The sequence below is a fragment of the Lemur catta genome, chromosome 20 (genome assembly GCF_020740605.2).
Source record: "Lemur catta isolate mLemCat1 chromosome 20, mLemCat1.pri, whole genome shotgun sequence".
Taxonomy (NCBI): domain Eukaryota; kingdom Metazoa; phylum Chordata; class Mammalia; order Primates; family Lemuridae; genus Lemur; species Lemur catta.
Genome location: NC_059147.1, coordinates 13,422,329 through 13,438,544, shown reverse-complemented (window position 1 = coordinate 13,438,544; position 16,216 = coordinate 13,422,329). Strand labels below are relative to the sequence as shown.

The following is a 16,216-nucleotide window of genomic DNA, read 5'->3' as shown; positions in this document are numbered from 1 at the left end:
TAGCTCTAGTGTCTTTGATTTTTGTGTAAATATGAAAGTGCTTTGAGCATACAAAATGCTATAGAATTGCAAAGTATTAATGATAAAGGGAATATAAGCCCTTTTCTTGCTATGTGGGAACAGACTGTCTTATTCCCTACTCCATCCATTCCGTAAATATTGATTTCCTCACAATAAGTATAAAAGCTACCATGTATGTGACAAAAGCTTTATATAAAACACTAATATCCTCACAAAAATCATGAAAAAAACTGAGGTTCAGAGAACTCAGGCCACTTGATCAAAGTCACACAGCTGGAAAGGGATGGAGCAGAGCTTGCACTGAGAATCTGAGTCTGTCCGATGTCAATGGCAATGTCTGTCACTGTCACCCACCAAAGCACTCCTAATGGTGGACAAAAGGAGGGCCACCTAGGAGGAAGGTGAGGAGCTGTCTACCCAATACGGCACCTTGAAATCTGTGGTTTACCTGAAAATGTCTGCACAGGTTTGGTGTCCTCTGTATTAGAGCTGCACTTGTTTTAACATCAAAGAACTTCCCACCCATCTTTAAGTGCAGTGATGCTTTGGGGAGGGGGTGCCCCAGCGCAGGTCTCTCCCACCCCCTCAACCTCACACCCCATTTTTCCATATCATATGTTTGTTGTTAGTGTTTGAATCTTATATTTTGTTGGATTAGAAGCTCCTGGAGGGCAAGATCTGAACCTGATTTCTCCTTTCTCCCTCCTAAGGCCTGGCCCACAGCCCAGGATGAAACAGGTACACAGAGGGTGAATTTGGCAAAGAGTTATTGAACCCCTGCTTAACCAAGCCAGGTGCCATAGGAGACACAGACGGTTACAATGGGGTCCTTGCTCTCAAGACATTTAGAGTAGAGCTGGACAGGCCTAGCTTCCAGGCTCTCCTTGGAAAGGATCTTCCCAAGACTTTTGGCACACGGTTTTAAAAGCTTAGGACCATAATAAAGCAATAGAAGAAATGGCAGGTAATTAGACACCAAACAAAGTTTCATTAAATGGGACAAATTTTGTGAAAAGTAACAACCTGTTCCTCTGGAAAGACAGCATTGTGTCAATTAAAGAGCACACCTTGAAGTCGCAAAGTACCAATTATTGATGTTGAAACCACTGTTTCCCAAGAGGGAAAGTTGAATACAGTCAGCTGCGCTAGATGCTATCTGCTTTGGCAGAAATTCTCAATCTTGGATTGATTGGACCTCGAGCTCAAGGGTCATGTTCAGACCTTTCGCAGCCCAGATAAACCCATGATCCTTTCTGAAACACTTGGGTGGGTTCTGGGTGTATCAGATTCAATTCTATTCATCAAATATTTCCCAAGCTCATTGTGTAGGTGCTGGGATGCAGAGAGGCAGCGACATGTGATGAATGGCTCACACACTTTGCAATGAGGCAAGGATCTGAAATCCCGGCTGCTCCGTGAATTAGCGGAGGACATTAGCACGGGACAAGCTTGCACCTCTGTGAGCCTCAGTCTATTTAACCGTAACATGGAGATCCTGATACTTATCCTGCAGGTGGTTGCAAGGATTCGTTGGGGAAACAGACATAAATTCCCTGCACAGGGGATTGCACTGAGTACAAACTCCACGAATGGGCCCTAGTAGAAGAGGCAATCAGAGAAAAATTAAGGAAATGATCTCTGATTTCAAGAAACTCCCAGTTTGGTGAAAGGACCAATATGTTAATGGATAAAGGTCATTAGTGTGATGGGTATGACTGTTTTTTAAAAGTAACGTTTACCAAGCACTTACCATGTGCCACCCACTGCACTCCACAATTATACCTGGATAATTTCATTCGTTCTGCATATTAATAAAATTGTATATAGCAGGAACCACAGTTATTCCCAATGAGGGACCTGAGGCTTGAGCAGTTTAAGTAACACACCCAGCCAGGGTCACAGAGCTAGGAAGTGACAGAAGCCAGATTTGAACCTTGACTTCTGCCTCAAGAGGTAGATTTCAATGCACAAACAATGAGACATGAAGAAACCAGAAGAGGCTTCACAGAGGTCATGCAGGGGAGGCAAGCAGGAGTTTTTCAGGCTCCAAAATCATGGGAGAAGGAGTCCAGGTAGGAGGGAAAAGGAGATGTGAAGAGCTAGTAGCATGGAACAGCTCCTTCTGTTCAGGAAATGAGGTGGGTCAGAGTAGCGGGTTTGGGATGGAGGAGGATAAGGATCTAGAAAATGAATGAGGGGCAACAGGGAGAAGGCCAGGTGGTGGGACACCTCCAAGGCCAGGCACATGGACTTGGACATTTCCTGGAGTAAAAGGGGACCAGTGAAGGGTGTTAAAGACAGGATCACTGAATGTAGAGCATGTGTTCTACCTGCCTATGTTCCAAGAGGAGGTTACCCTGGGCAGTATATTTGAGTAATCAGCCTACATCCTATTTTCCAACTAAATTACTACTTTCTAGATACTGTTCATGTTCAAGCCTCACTCCCTCCCCTACTAGCAAATAAGTTCCTTAAATTAAATGTTGATTCTGATTGTTTTTGGTTTCCCCCAAGTGCCTGGCATATGTTAGGTGCTTAAATTTTTTATTAAATGAATGAGTGGTTAAAAGCATGAATGAATTCACACGTAGATCTATGAGCCTCTGAAGAGTTAAATTTTGAGCTGGATTTAAGAAATTGTGTGTATTTGAAGTAGATCTTATACCTAAACATGAAACGGAAAACAAAACAGCTTCTAGAAGAAAGCATAGGAGAACATCATCATGACGGAAAGATTTCTTAAACAGAAGATGAAAAACATAAGCCATAAAACTGTTAAGTTGAACTTCACGAAAATTAAGAATGTTCATCAAAGACACTATTGTGAGGGTGAAAAGGCAAGCCACAGACTAGGAGAAGAAATTTGTCTTTATATATACATTTATATAATAAAGAACCTCCTTAGAATTAATTTAAAAATCCAAGTTTTAAAAATGAGGTAAAACCTCAATAATTACATAACCCCAAAAATCAGCAATGGTAAAAAAAAACATACACAAAGTTGCCCCACATCATTGCTCATTAGGGAAATGCAAATTAAAACAAGACATCACTCCACACCCACCAGAATGTATGTAATTAAAAGATTGATACTACCAATTATTGGAGCATGTGAAGCAACTGGGACTCTCACACATTACTGGTGGGAGTATAATTTGGTACAACCACTTTGGAAAACTGTTGGTCAATATCTACTAAAGCAGAAAATTGTATGTTCTGCCTCCCCTACGACCCAGCAATTGAATTCTGGGGCACAGAGTTTTCCCCTGGAGAAAAAAGTGCATATATCCAACCATATATTTTTAAATGTTCTTAATGGCTTTATTATTTATTTAAGCATGTTCACACACCATTATTACAGTAGCCCCAAAATGGAAACAATCCATTATCTATCCATAGGAAAATGGATAAATAGATTGTAGCATATTCACACAAGAGTATACTCACAGCAGTAAAGAACCAACTATTGTTACGGCAACAAAATGGAAGAATTTCAAAGACATTATATTGAGTTGAAGAAGCCAAATACAAAAATCCAAGACCAGGAAAAATGAAGCAGTAGTGACAGAGGTCAGAACAGCAGTTTCCTCTGGGTGGTATAGATTGGAAGTGGCCTGAGGGAGCCTTGTGGGCGACTGGAAATGTCTTGTGATCTGGCTGGTGATTTCATGTGTGTATCCACATAGAAAAATTCATTCAGCCATCCACTTAAGATTAATGCACATTACTGTGTGTTATACATCAATACAGAGATTTTAAAAAGATAAATGTATTAAACTATTAATTAGTTTCAAAGCTTGCCAGTTGAAGAAGAGGCCTTGTATATTTCAGAAAATATTAATATAGGAATGAATTTAAATGGTAAGAAAATAAATTAAAGGCATGGAACATGAAATAAAAGGTATAGAATGGGATGTTTGAAGACCTGCAGTAGAAAACAAAAATATCAGATGCAGTTAAAACTAGATAGAATTCATTCCAAAGCTCAGCATTAATGTTAAGGAGAAACAAGCAGTGAGGCTGTCAACCCAGAACTGGAGGAGCGGTAGCTGGTGGGCCCCTGATTGTAGAGATGAAGAAACTAGATTTTGACTTGAAAGTCAACTAGAAGCTAATAATTCCCAAACTGGACAAGGATACCCTTGAAGACAAAGATGAAGCTGGTGATGATGATAACAATATAAATGTAACAGCATGTAGCATTTACTGAGCACCTACTATGCGCCAGCCCCTCTTGTCAGCACTTCATCAGTATCATCTCATTTAATCCTCACAACCACTCTGTGAAGACTGCTATGATTGTTCCAGTTTTATAGAGGGAGAAACCAAAGAAGCAACTTACCCAAAGTCTCCAAGCCTAGCAGGAAGAGACCTGGAGGGAGGCGGTTAGGAAATCCATTGAATTAAATGAATTTAATTGACTTCACAGACATTTAAACAGACCTAAAGCAGAGGCAAATTACTTACATGATATAAATTCTTCAGAATAAACCAGCACATTGTACACCTAGCAGCACATTGGCTAGAATTCTAGGGAAAGGATAACATTTGAGCAACTTTTACATGCTTTCGGGTATATAAACATGCTTTGGGGTATATACAACACCCAAACTAAATTTAAAAGGTAGAAAGTGCAAAGCAGTGCACCTTGATGGGGGAAAATAAAGGTTCCAGCACTGGACCTTGTTTGAAAGAAGTTATTGGGCAACCTGTGCCCAGAGCTGTTATATTGTGAACTTCTAAGGTTTGGGATTTTCCATTTCAGGTCCTTTGACTCACTCTTGATAACTCATCTTCTTCCAAGTTGGCAATGTCAGGCTAGGCAGTGAGATATGAAAAGGTCCAGGAAAATATTCAGTCATTCATTCATTAAGTAAATGTTTATTGAGCACATACTATAAGCCAGGCTTCATTGCAGAGGGTAGGGATACAGTGATAAATAAAATAGGAATCCTTGCCGGGCCTCATGAAACCTTATCATAATCAAGGGGACGCACAATACACAAGTGAACACGTATAATGTTAGGTAGTGATTATGTGCAGTAAAGAAAATGAAGCAGGCTAAGGGGAGGTATTATACAGGAGGGTGCGTGAAGGCCTTTCAGAGGAGTTGACATTTGAGCTCCTATTTAAGCAGAATGAAAGAGCAAGAGGAAAGAGACTTCCAGGCTGAGAATTAGCCAGTGCAAAGTCCCTGAGGTGGGAATATGCTCTGCCTGTTCAAGGAAAAGCAAGAGGGCCGGTTTGGCTGGTGCCTATGGAGGAGGGGAAATGGTAGGAAATGAGGCCACCAAGGAAGTACAGGACCAGATCACATAGGGATTTGCAGCCCACAGTGAGGGCTTTAGATTTTTTTTCTCCGTAAGTTTGATGGAAAATCTATGGACGCCTTTGAGCTGGGAAATGGACTTGATCTGATTACCTTATGAGGACAAAGAATTCATAAGGGGCCAAGAGGAAACACAGGGTGAGCAGTTAGGAGGCTGCTGCAGGAGAGCTGAGCGGTGGCTGGGTCAGGGTGGCATTGGTGGAGGTGGTGCGAAGTGGCTGGATTCAGAAGACAGTCTGCAGGAAGAGCTGGAGGATTTGCTGGGGAATTGAATGAAGGGCGTGAGACACAGAGGTCAAGAAGGACACTAAGTTTCTGCCTCTGGGTAAATGAGTGGGGCTGTCATTTATTGGGGGAATGATTAGGTTTAAGGGGTAAAATTGGGAGTTTATTTTCCAACGTGTTACATTCCAGATGTCTATTAGATATGCAACTGGCCGTGTCAAGCAGGCTGTTAAATATACCAGTTTGGAGTTCAGTGGGGAAGTATGGACAACAGCATGTGAAATAACCCCTTGTAGATAGAAAAATCTCAGTGCTGTCTCTTTGCATTTATTCATTCAGCTAGTTATTTATTGAGCACCTACTGTTATGTCAGGCACTGTGCTGGGTGCTGGGGGTGGAGTACAGCATGTATTTGGAAAGAAACAGTCACTATCTTCATGGAGCTTCATTACAATGTAATTAGTTCACTGGTTTCTGAGACACTTCTCTGAGTACTGTGTAAATATATGGAATCCTGAGCATGATAAATACTGAGATGTTCTCTGAGTCAGCGATTTGGAAGAGCTTAGATTTTTCGGAAAGAAAAGAGCTATATATAGATTTGGACAAACGTCAAATTTACCCAGTAAAATATCTGAAGACTACCGTACAATGAATCAGAAGAGACTGTCTCAAGCAAATTAATGTGTATGACGAGTCAACTTGGTGTAATGGAAAAGCTTACAGGGCTGGAGGGCAGATCTGGGCCTCAGTCTGTTCCACCCTGACCAGGTCACAGGCATGACCTTGACTGAGTCCTCTGCTCACTTGTACTTCAGTTTTCTCTTCAATAAAATGAATCCATTGGATCTGATGTTCTCTAGAGAGTTTTTAAAATATTAATTTTTTTCTTTGTATTACTTTTACTGGACTCTCTAACAGTTATTAAAAACTAAAAGCCCAAACCACCAAGGGCATTCTTCTCTTGAGGGTTCATTTTTCCAAGCAAAAGAAAGCTTTTTTTTTTTTCTTTTTGCAAATGGAAATTGCTTCTTTTTTATGATTGTAGAAAAGATACATGATCAATGCAGAAAATATAAATAGAGAGAAGTATAAAAGAGTAAAAAGCCTTGATAATACCAGAGATAACTATGTCTGCTTTCACCATCTGCAGCATGTATCGTATAGCAGGTACTTAAACATTTATTGAATAAACGATTACTGTTAATATCTTTCAAACATCCTTTTTGGTCTTCAGACTAGGGGTGGGGGGTAGGGAAGCATCCTTTCTCCAGGAGTTGTTTGCCTCTAAACCAGAAGAGTCCAGTATAGTCACCAGAGACTGAAATTCCCAGGATGATGTTGGATCTCTTAGATTACATGTTTCACAATGACAGTTGATATCTGATACCTATGGAATGTAGAGAACAATAACATTAAATATACCGTTCTGATGGCCACAAATAATACCAAGGGCTGCTCAGTTTGAGCAATGTCAAGAAAGGCTGCACAAGAGTTCACAGCTCTTGCCTCAAGCAGGATTGGCTCCTGCAGCATCGGCAGGGTGGGTTCTGCCTCCTGAATCCTTCCTCCCACCCCTTGGGCCCTCCTCCTCGCCCCATCACCAGGATGAGCTTTCCTGGGGCACCTGAATTCCACTCAACACTTTTTATTGGCAACCCAGCATCCTTTTGATTGCCAACTCCCTTTTCAGTAAACTAAGATGGTTTTCTGATTACCTCTGAAAATGAATTAAAGTCAGATCCTGTCTGTAGACCCATACTACATCTTTCTTCCCAAAAGAATTAGTTGCTAATGTTGAAAAACTGAAACATACAACATGTAAAGCTGAATTTTCACAATCTCTTGAAAAATTGTTAGATCTGGCACCACTGGGCCCTTATCCCACAGAGCAATCAGCTGGAGCTGAGGGGCATGTTCTTCAGCTCCCATAATCCCCACATAGCCTTATTGTCTGACATCCTACACCCCACTGTCGGTTTTGCTCATTTACCTGATTTGCTACCTCTAATTATGTAAAACATTCAGGGGGCACCTACTAAGCACCAGGTACTGCGTAAGTCCTGGGCAGATGGGTGGATACAACACAGCTCCTACCTTGGAGGAGTTCACAGTCCTGCAGGGAACAGACTTACAAACCAGTAAATTACAGTGCAGTGTGTTAAGTACAGCACAGAAAGCACGAACACAAAGGGAGCATAGAGATGGCTGACCCACTCTGTCCTGGGAAGCTGGTCAAAGATTTCCTGATGGTCATGTTTAAGCTGGGTTTTGAAGGATGAATAAGAGTTCACCAGGCAGATGAAGTGGTAGGAACATTGGAAACAGTGGGGGCGGTATTAAAAGTGTATATGTCTTCTGCTGATTAGTTGCCTGTTGCACAGGTGACCCTCTCAAGCCAGCAACTACCATTCTCTTTATCGGTATCAGTCTGTCTATGAGCCTCTGCCAAGGTCATTCCATTCCTTCTTTCTGTCAAAACAACAGATAAGGTTCACCTCTACCGGGAAGAGCCTGCCTGACTAATCCCCACTCACTTCCTACTTAGTTCAACTAAGGGAACACTCCCATTCTGGGATAATTGGTTACCTGACTATGATTTTGTTATTGGAGCTCTATGTTTTATTTTGGAACCTCTGATATTTGAAGAACAGACTTGAACGCCAAGCAATTAATAAGTATTTATCAAATATCTACATTATGTAGAGAACTCTCCCTCCCATAGATATCATTTCTGACCCCAACAACAGCCCAGCTGAGAAAAAAGACAAACACAAATTAAGAACAGAGACAATTCAGAAAACATTTATTAAGTGCCTGGTATTCACAGTGTTTTTGTAACCCTTCATCCACCCAATATTCAGTGAGCACTACTATGTTCCAAGCACTGTGCTTGGCACCTGGAAATCGTGCCAAGATACAATAAACATACAAGCTACCAGGTGACATGGATAAATAAACCCATTACAATAAGTTTCCTGCCAAAGCAATGTTCAAAGTACAGCAACTGCTTAGAGAAAGACGTGTCAACTTCTCCCAGGGACACTGGGCAAGTATCACAGAGAAGATAAGCTTGAGCTGCTCATCTTGCTTGATTTTTCCTTTTTATTATGGTATTTTTCAACATATACAAAAATATAGAGACTAGCACAGTGACTCTCCACGTATCTATTACCTGGCTTCAACAATTAGTAATTCGTGGCCACTTGTGATTCATCTTTTTACCCACCTGCTTCTCCCATCCATTTGTTTTGTTTTTGTTTTGAAGCAAATTCTAGACATTTTCTATCACTGCATCAATGAATACTGAGCTGCATTTGAAGACGGAACTGAAAATGTGTGGATCATCCATTAGTAACATCCTTCCTCCCCTCCTATTCTTCTGCCCTGAAGGCAGTTATATACTAATTCTTACTAGTGACTCCAAAGCCTTGGTTGGTTCAGGGTAAACACCCAGGACTTTATTGGAGCCTTTGTATTAGCTGAAGGAAAAGATTGAGCTGATCCAGTGAAAACTCCATTCTGCCTTGTCTGTTATGCTGACCACATTCTTCTGATCCTTGGTCCTCATAAAATTTCTAACTCTTTTGAAGTTTATTGAGCACCTAATATTTGCACAAAACGATAGCTCTATTCCATACTTCCATGTGTCCTCAGCAACCTCCAGGGAAACTTCGGACAGTGTGGGGCTTGCCCTGCCAGCTGAGCTGACCCAGAGTTGCTTCCTGTCACAGCTTTGATGGTCCCTGGGTTGGGAGCCCGGTTGAATCTAAACATCTGGCCTCTCTACCACTACCCCTTCAGCATTTCCTGTCTCTCGTGGAAAGGTACCAACATCCATGCAGTTAGTTACTCAACCTAGAACATTTATCTTTGACTCCCTCTCCCTCATAATTCCGTCTATTCTTTTCAAGCAATCCACTATTGTTCCCTCATCATCATACTTTCATCCCGGCTACCATTCGCTTTTCTCTGCAATATCTAAGCACCTATCTAAACTTTAGCACCCCCATGCCTGCCTCATTCTTCGGGCAGCAGCCGAGTGGTCTTTATAAAACCCCCTGCTTAAAACCCTTCCATGGTTCCTAACACCTACAGGATCAAGACCAACCTCCTCACCACAGCCAAGGAGGCCCTGCAAAACTTAAGGCCTCTCGCATACTTCTCCAGCTTCATCTGCTACCTCTCTCCCTAGCCTGCAACCAAACCATCTTTTCAGGGTCTGTTTTCTCGGGTCCTTGTGCTCTCACCTGGGAAGCTCCTATTTTCCCATAAATAAAGAAAGTATACCTACAGTGCCCTCGCTTACAGGTGTTAACTCATACGAGTCCACAACAACATTAAGAAGTCGTTTTCATTTTGCAGATGAAGAAACTGAGGATGAGCACCTTACCCATGGCCACACAGCTAGTAAGAGGAAGAGCTGAGTTTAGGATTCAAACACGCAGCTCCAGAGGCCACGGGCTTAACCAGAGTCCTAGCGTGCCCGCACATCCTTCCACCGCAGCGGCGATCACCACTCGCAGCCGTCCACACCTCCCCGCGGAACCCTGGCAGCTACCCCGCGTGGACCAGCCCGCCTGGCGGAAGAAGAGAAGAAGGCTTCTGATTGGCCGCCTCCAGCGACCAAAGGCGAGAGGGAAGGGCGCGGAGGCGTCGCGGAGAAATGACGCAAAGCCCTGACTCCTTAAAGGCGCCGGCCCAGCGCGCCGCGGATGGCGCAGGCGCGTTCCGGGGCTCCAGCTTCTGCTCTGATCGCGGAGCCGGGTCGGGCGGGCGCGCGAGCGGAGCGTGCGGACGGGGCGCGCGGGACGCGAGCAGCTCGGGGGTCCTGCCGGGAGGCGTCGGGAGCCTGACCCGGCGGCTGAGGAGCGGGCGCCGCGATGGCCGAGGGGAGCGCCGTGTCCGACCCTCAGCACGCCGCGCGGCTGCTGCGAGCGCTCAGCTCTTTCCGCGAGGAGTCCCGCTTCTGCGACGCGCACCTGGTCCTCGACGGGGAGGAGATCCCGGTGCAGAAGAACATCCTGGCGGCGGCCAGTCCGTACATCAGGTGAGGAGGGGGCCGCGGCGGGCGGGGCCGGGCGTGTCCCCAGAGCTCCTGGTCCCCGAACCCCCGGCGCCGGGGTCCCCCACGTCACCGCTCCGCGCGGAGTCCCTCCGGGCAGACACCCCAGCCGGGCCTCGCTTGTCGCCGACCCCCAGGGCCCTTGTGGCCTCCGGGCCGGGCCCGTGCTCCTCACTGGACCCCCGCGCCCCTTGGAGTTGTTTCCAGACCCGGTCCGCGACCCCTCCCGGTTCCCACAGCCACGGCGACCGCCCGGGCCTCGGAGCCCCGGAGCCCCGGAGGCCCCTCAGACGCGGTCCGGGCCCGGCCCAGGACCCGCACCACGAGCTGGGCGGGGCCGCGCCCGGGAAGAGCCGCCCCCTCGCCCAGGCCCAGCCCGCGGATCCCCGCTGAAGTTTGCCGGCCGTTCGCCTCCAAATCGTCGCGCAGAGGGCTGGGCCGGACGCAGCCGCCGACGGGGCCGGAGCGCCTCTCCCCGCGGGGAACGGGGTGGGGGCAGAGAGGATCTTCTCCTTGGGATGGGCGAAATCCGACCCCCAAGGCCGGAGTTCTTGTCTAACGTGACGTTTCCCCTCCCTTGTGGGCACTCTATTTAAAGGAAGAGTTGTGCGTTATAGACACACGTGAAAGTAAGCTGTAGCGAATTTTAAAACTTACTGTAATTCTCAGGATTCAGTTACAGCCCAAGGACCGTGAGAGTCTAGCGACTAAGGGCATTTTAAAACTTAGGTAAAACAAAGCTTAACCTGATTTGCCAGATCAACTAACCAGGATAACTAAAAGGTGCATGTACAAGTGTATCGGATCTTGCAGGAGGCTGCTTTCTTTTAGCAACTTTGTTGCAAAGTAAGTTGCTCTTTTAACAAAAGGAAAAAAAATGCTAAAAGCTGGAGAAACTGCCCAGTAAGCTGGTTAAATATAGACTAACAGTAGAAAATGTCACTAGAATTGACAGGTCAGAAAAAGCAAAATCATGTGTACTGTATTCTTAGTGCTTTGTCCCAGCAGAACTCAGCAACACAGATTGCACTGTAACCTTTGCGTTGGAAGACATTTGTGCTAACCTAGAAGCAGTTCAAGTGCTCTTGTAGTTCTGCCTTCTCCTGGCTCTCTTTTGTAAATCTATTTGCACCCTTTCTTTGTGGATTTAAAGAGGGGCGGGCGTGGTGAGGATCTTTGTTAGTATGGAATTTAGGTTGTCAGTGTGACAGCTCATAGCTGGCAGTTCAGAGAATTAAACAGTCGATATCAAATTGGAAGCAGCAGGCCAAAGTCTTCCCTGAATCCAAAGTATTCTGTGTTTGGGGAAATGCTTAGGAAAACTACTTTAGATGCATTATTGTTACAGTTCTCTAAATGGCATCTCTTCAGCTTGAAAGAATTAAATTGCAAATCACTGAACACGTGTTCCCCATCCCTGATCATTTTTCTCCATAGCATTCACCACTATAATGTACCCTGTATTTTACTCATTTACTATGTTGTTCTTTCTCAGCCACAATGTAAGCTCAATGAGGCTGTGATTTTTCTTTTGTTCATCACTGTACCCTCACACTCAGAATGAACAGTGCCTAGTGGTTTAGTAAATGTGTTGAATGAATGACTGCCTTCCTTTCTACCACAGCAAATTGGACATTAGAGGATTGGCCTCAGGTACATGTCCATGTGAGCTGTTTAGTTATACCTAATTGAGAAGAGCACTGGACTGAGAGTTGGAAGACCTGCTTTCTGCTTCCAGGTTTTACTTGTATTAGCTGTAGGTTGTTGGTAAATAACTTATTCTTGTCTTCAGCTCAGTAGTCTGACAAATAAGGAATAAAATCATCTCATTTGATCTTTGACCCTCTGGTGAGGAAATGTGTAATAGTGTTTTGGTCTACAAAGGTAGTACCCGATGAATTAAAAAAGAGCTCCTAGTCCTATGCTGTCACTTTCTAAATAAGAAAATGGGACCTCAGTGGGCATTAGTGACTTGTAGTGAGAGGTTATTTGTACTTAACTGGTTGAACTAGGATTAGATTCAAAGTGAATGGTACCTAGTCTCCTACTCTTACCATACTAAGTTACAGCATTACTTGTGTTTAACTGTTCTTTGTGTAAACTCTACCACTACCTGGCATACAATATGTTATAACTAAAATGCCTATCAAGCACTTTGACATACTGTCACATTTTGATTTTCATTTTCAACCATCTTGTGCAGTTGGGCAGATATTTTTTATTTTTTATGAATAAACACGAATCTCTGGATATGTGTTTCATCAGGGACAGATTACTTGCTTTAAGTTTGTTTGTCTATTGAAGTGGTAGAATGTCATGGGATTTTTTTCAAATTGTCAATTTCAAAGCTGTTTCAGAGTAATTTGAAAAATCTATATTACTATCTAGAAATGAACATGCTGGTTAGTAATTTGTAACACCAATAATATGGGGCTTTTACAATGTATCTTTTTTGTTTGAACAGTACTTGAGGGAATTATATTGAAACAATGGATTTGTATCTTCTAACACTTGATGTTTCTTTTCTTTCCCTTTTGAAGCATAAGCATTTAGATTTGTGATATCATTAATATATCAATTTGATGTTCAAAAGTTTGGTAATCTCTGAAGTTTTATATAAATCTAACATTGTTTCAAGAAAGTCTTTAGTTAGCTTAGTTTTGGTGACTGTCACAAGTGGTCTAAAATTATATGGTTTTGAAGCTGTGTTACATTTTGCTTCCTGTGTGTCCGACAAAGGGAGCCAGTCCAGCTTTGTCACACTAGGATTTAAAGCAACTGTTTGGCATACTTTCTACTTAATAAAAAAAAAGTTTTTTCACCTAACATATTGGTTTAATTTTTTCCTGTCCTCTATCTTTGGTCTAGCATTTGTTTTATCCTCCTGATAGCCTTAGCAATCATCCCACATTATAAGATTTTAAATATAAAAGGAAAAAGCCAGAAAACTCAACTTCAGCATCAAGACCCTCACAATAAGCTGAAGGAAGTCTGACATTTCTGGGTTGTGTAGAGTATGTGTCATGCAGCCTTAGGGTATAGGTGCTCCAGCCAGGAGGCAGGGTCTCCTATAGTCTGTCGTTCAGCTCAGTACATGGGATGCTACTTTCCCAGCATGCCCTTTCCCCAAAGCTTCTCCTCATTCTGATCCCTGGATGACATTTTTTCCTTTGGTTTATTGGGAAAACTAAATTTAAAAGCAGCTGACAAACTTTAAGAATGATAAAACTGAATTCATAGTTATAATGACCCACAGAGTTTTCCCTTTCTCAGCAACTCTGAGGCCTTCTGGGAAAAGCTCACCAAGGCTTATAGGAAATTTCCCTTTCTTTTGAATATTGCAGTTTGTTTCATGTCTGAGGCTCTTCCGATTCTGGCACAATCCCATTGATCTGATGCAAAGTTCAGACCCATTTCTCTCCTGGGCTGTGGTTCTTGGGGAGTGATGTAAGTGAACTGGATTTGAAAATGAATTGTTGTGTGCTTCTACAGTGACACTATAGTGGCTCTGTACAGGTTCCTGGTCCTGTGTTCACTTGTAAAAGTTTAGGCTTTTCTAGGGACCTATTGCAACATTAGTTTGTTTAGCTTTCAGTCCTGGAGAGTAAAGGAAAGAAAGAGACCCAAGATTTTTAAATCCTTTGATGAGTCAGCTCACAATGTAAACAACTTTTTAGTTCTTGTTCTTATTTTTCGAGAGAAAGCTGACTAGTGAGGGTGGAGTGAAACATTGGGCCTCCAATCCAGCTTGGTCATCTTGAACGACTTTTCCGGGACTTAGTTTCCTTATCTGTGAAGTGAGGTTGGTTGGGCTGCATGAACAGCAAATCCCCTTTAAGTCTAAGTTATGTAGCTCTATGCTATTTTGGTTTTGTTGTGCATGTTGTAGAGAGGAGTGTCTGTTTCTATTTTTGTAGCTTTATTGTATCATTTAAAGTTTTATTATATATTGATGTTAAAGCATTTCCCTTCCCTGTCATATAGGACTTCGTTGGGTATTGTGCTGCATAAAGTCAGCCCGGTAGAGTTGTGTCATAACAAACATTTATTTTATGCTGTTAATCTGGGTATCTTCCAAGGCCTAATTATCGATGAGCCTTTTTTGCCATTTAAATCTAAAATTTAAGATGATTCTGACGCAACTACTTAAGGAGACTAATATGATCTTGGTAGGAGGTCCAGGTTTCATTGTAACATGGAAATTGTCATTATCCTTTTTTTGGATATCTGAGCTTTACACTGTAATTTAATGTTACATGGGCACTAAAGTCCATGGGTATGGGGGTATTGTGTACTATGTGCAGAGCATGCTCTTAGTCTTCAATTTCCTTTTCTTGATTAATTTGTGTAAATAACTGAACAACCTCTTATCAGATTCTTTGCTTCCCTGTTAATGCTGAGAACGCACCATGGAGACAGCAGCATCCACTAAGTACTCCCTGGTATTGAGGAAAGGCGGGTCGGGAAGCAGTAATTTCAGAGTAATGCTCAGTTAATAGTATTTTGCTTTCTTTACAATATTTTCATCATCTTTTTTTCCACTTGTGCTTTGCATTTACAGTCTTCCATATCTATAGCAGCTGCTGGATGATTGTTGTAAGGATTTTGAATAGTGATTACAGCCTGTGAAGTTTCTTGTTGCTCATGGGTTCAGTTAGAAATTCTAATTTCTTAGTCTTACTGAATCCTGAGCAGTATTAAAGTCAAATTGACTTACCTATCTCTTTCATACTCTTATGGTGATGGAAAATAAGTTGGACCTGAATATCTTTTAATAGATCTTGGTCTTTCTTGTTTTTATCCACCTACCATAAGGCATCCCTAACAACTGCATAAAAGATGAAATCTGTCCTGAGGGTCTTACAGTACCTTGGTTTAAAATGATTTTCTTTCTTTCTTTTTTTTTTTTTTTTTATAATTACAGTCTTGTTTGATTAATCCCCATTCTTAGTTTTTCAAAAGTGATATTGAAATATGTTCAGTTTAAAAAGAGCAAGGAAGTATTTTGTTTAGACTTCTAAGGTAAGCACTTGTAAATTGGAGCTCTATTTAAGTTTAACACGGACTGCTCATTTCAGCTTAAAAATATTTGTTTATTTAAGACAATGGTTGCCACTATAAGTAGCAGTGAATGTTCTAATTCTGGAGAGGTTTTTGAAAGGTTTCAAATGATGAAACAAATCAATAAAATGCTTGTTAGACTAGTCACTCTAACATAAAGGGCAGTGTGGAGTGTTTAGATTTATTGTAGAACTTTCCTAAAGATTGTTATTTTGAGTAACAGTGATTTATTAGAAGTAAAACCTAGCTCTAGTTAATACTATTTGTCTAGTTGGTAAGTTATACCCTTTTAACTTTTACCTCTTCTTATAGTATGTATTTTCTCCTGTAAGTCCTCCTTGATCTTAAATTAATTTTTAATATATAATTTAGAGATTCAAGTAAAGTGCTTTTCCACATAGAAACTCTGGTTCCTTAGAATTTAGATTTGGATGATATAGAGTAAACATCCAGTTTACAAAACCACCATATCCACTGTTTAAAGTGTTAATCAGTTCTCATGATATCAAAGTAGG

The 16,216-nt window shown here is 42.3% G+C and overlaps 1 protein-coding gene across 1 annotated transcript in view; it reads left to right on the top strand.

Moving 5' to 3' along the window:
* Positions 1-10,273: 10,273 nt before the first annotated feature.
* Positions 10,274-16,216, top strand: part of GAN (gigaxonin) — a 48,873-nt gene continuing 42,930 nt past the window's right edge. Inside the window, exon 1 of the mRNA XM_045533282.1 lies at positions 10,274-10,625. Coding sequence (XP_045389238.1) covers positions 10,459-10,625 — 167 coding nt within the window. The 5' untranslated portion in view covers positions 10,274-10,458. The remainder of the gene's footprint in view (positions 10,626-16,216) is intronic.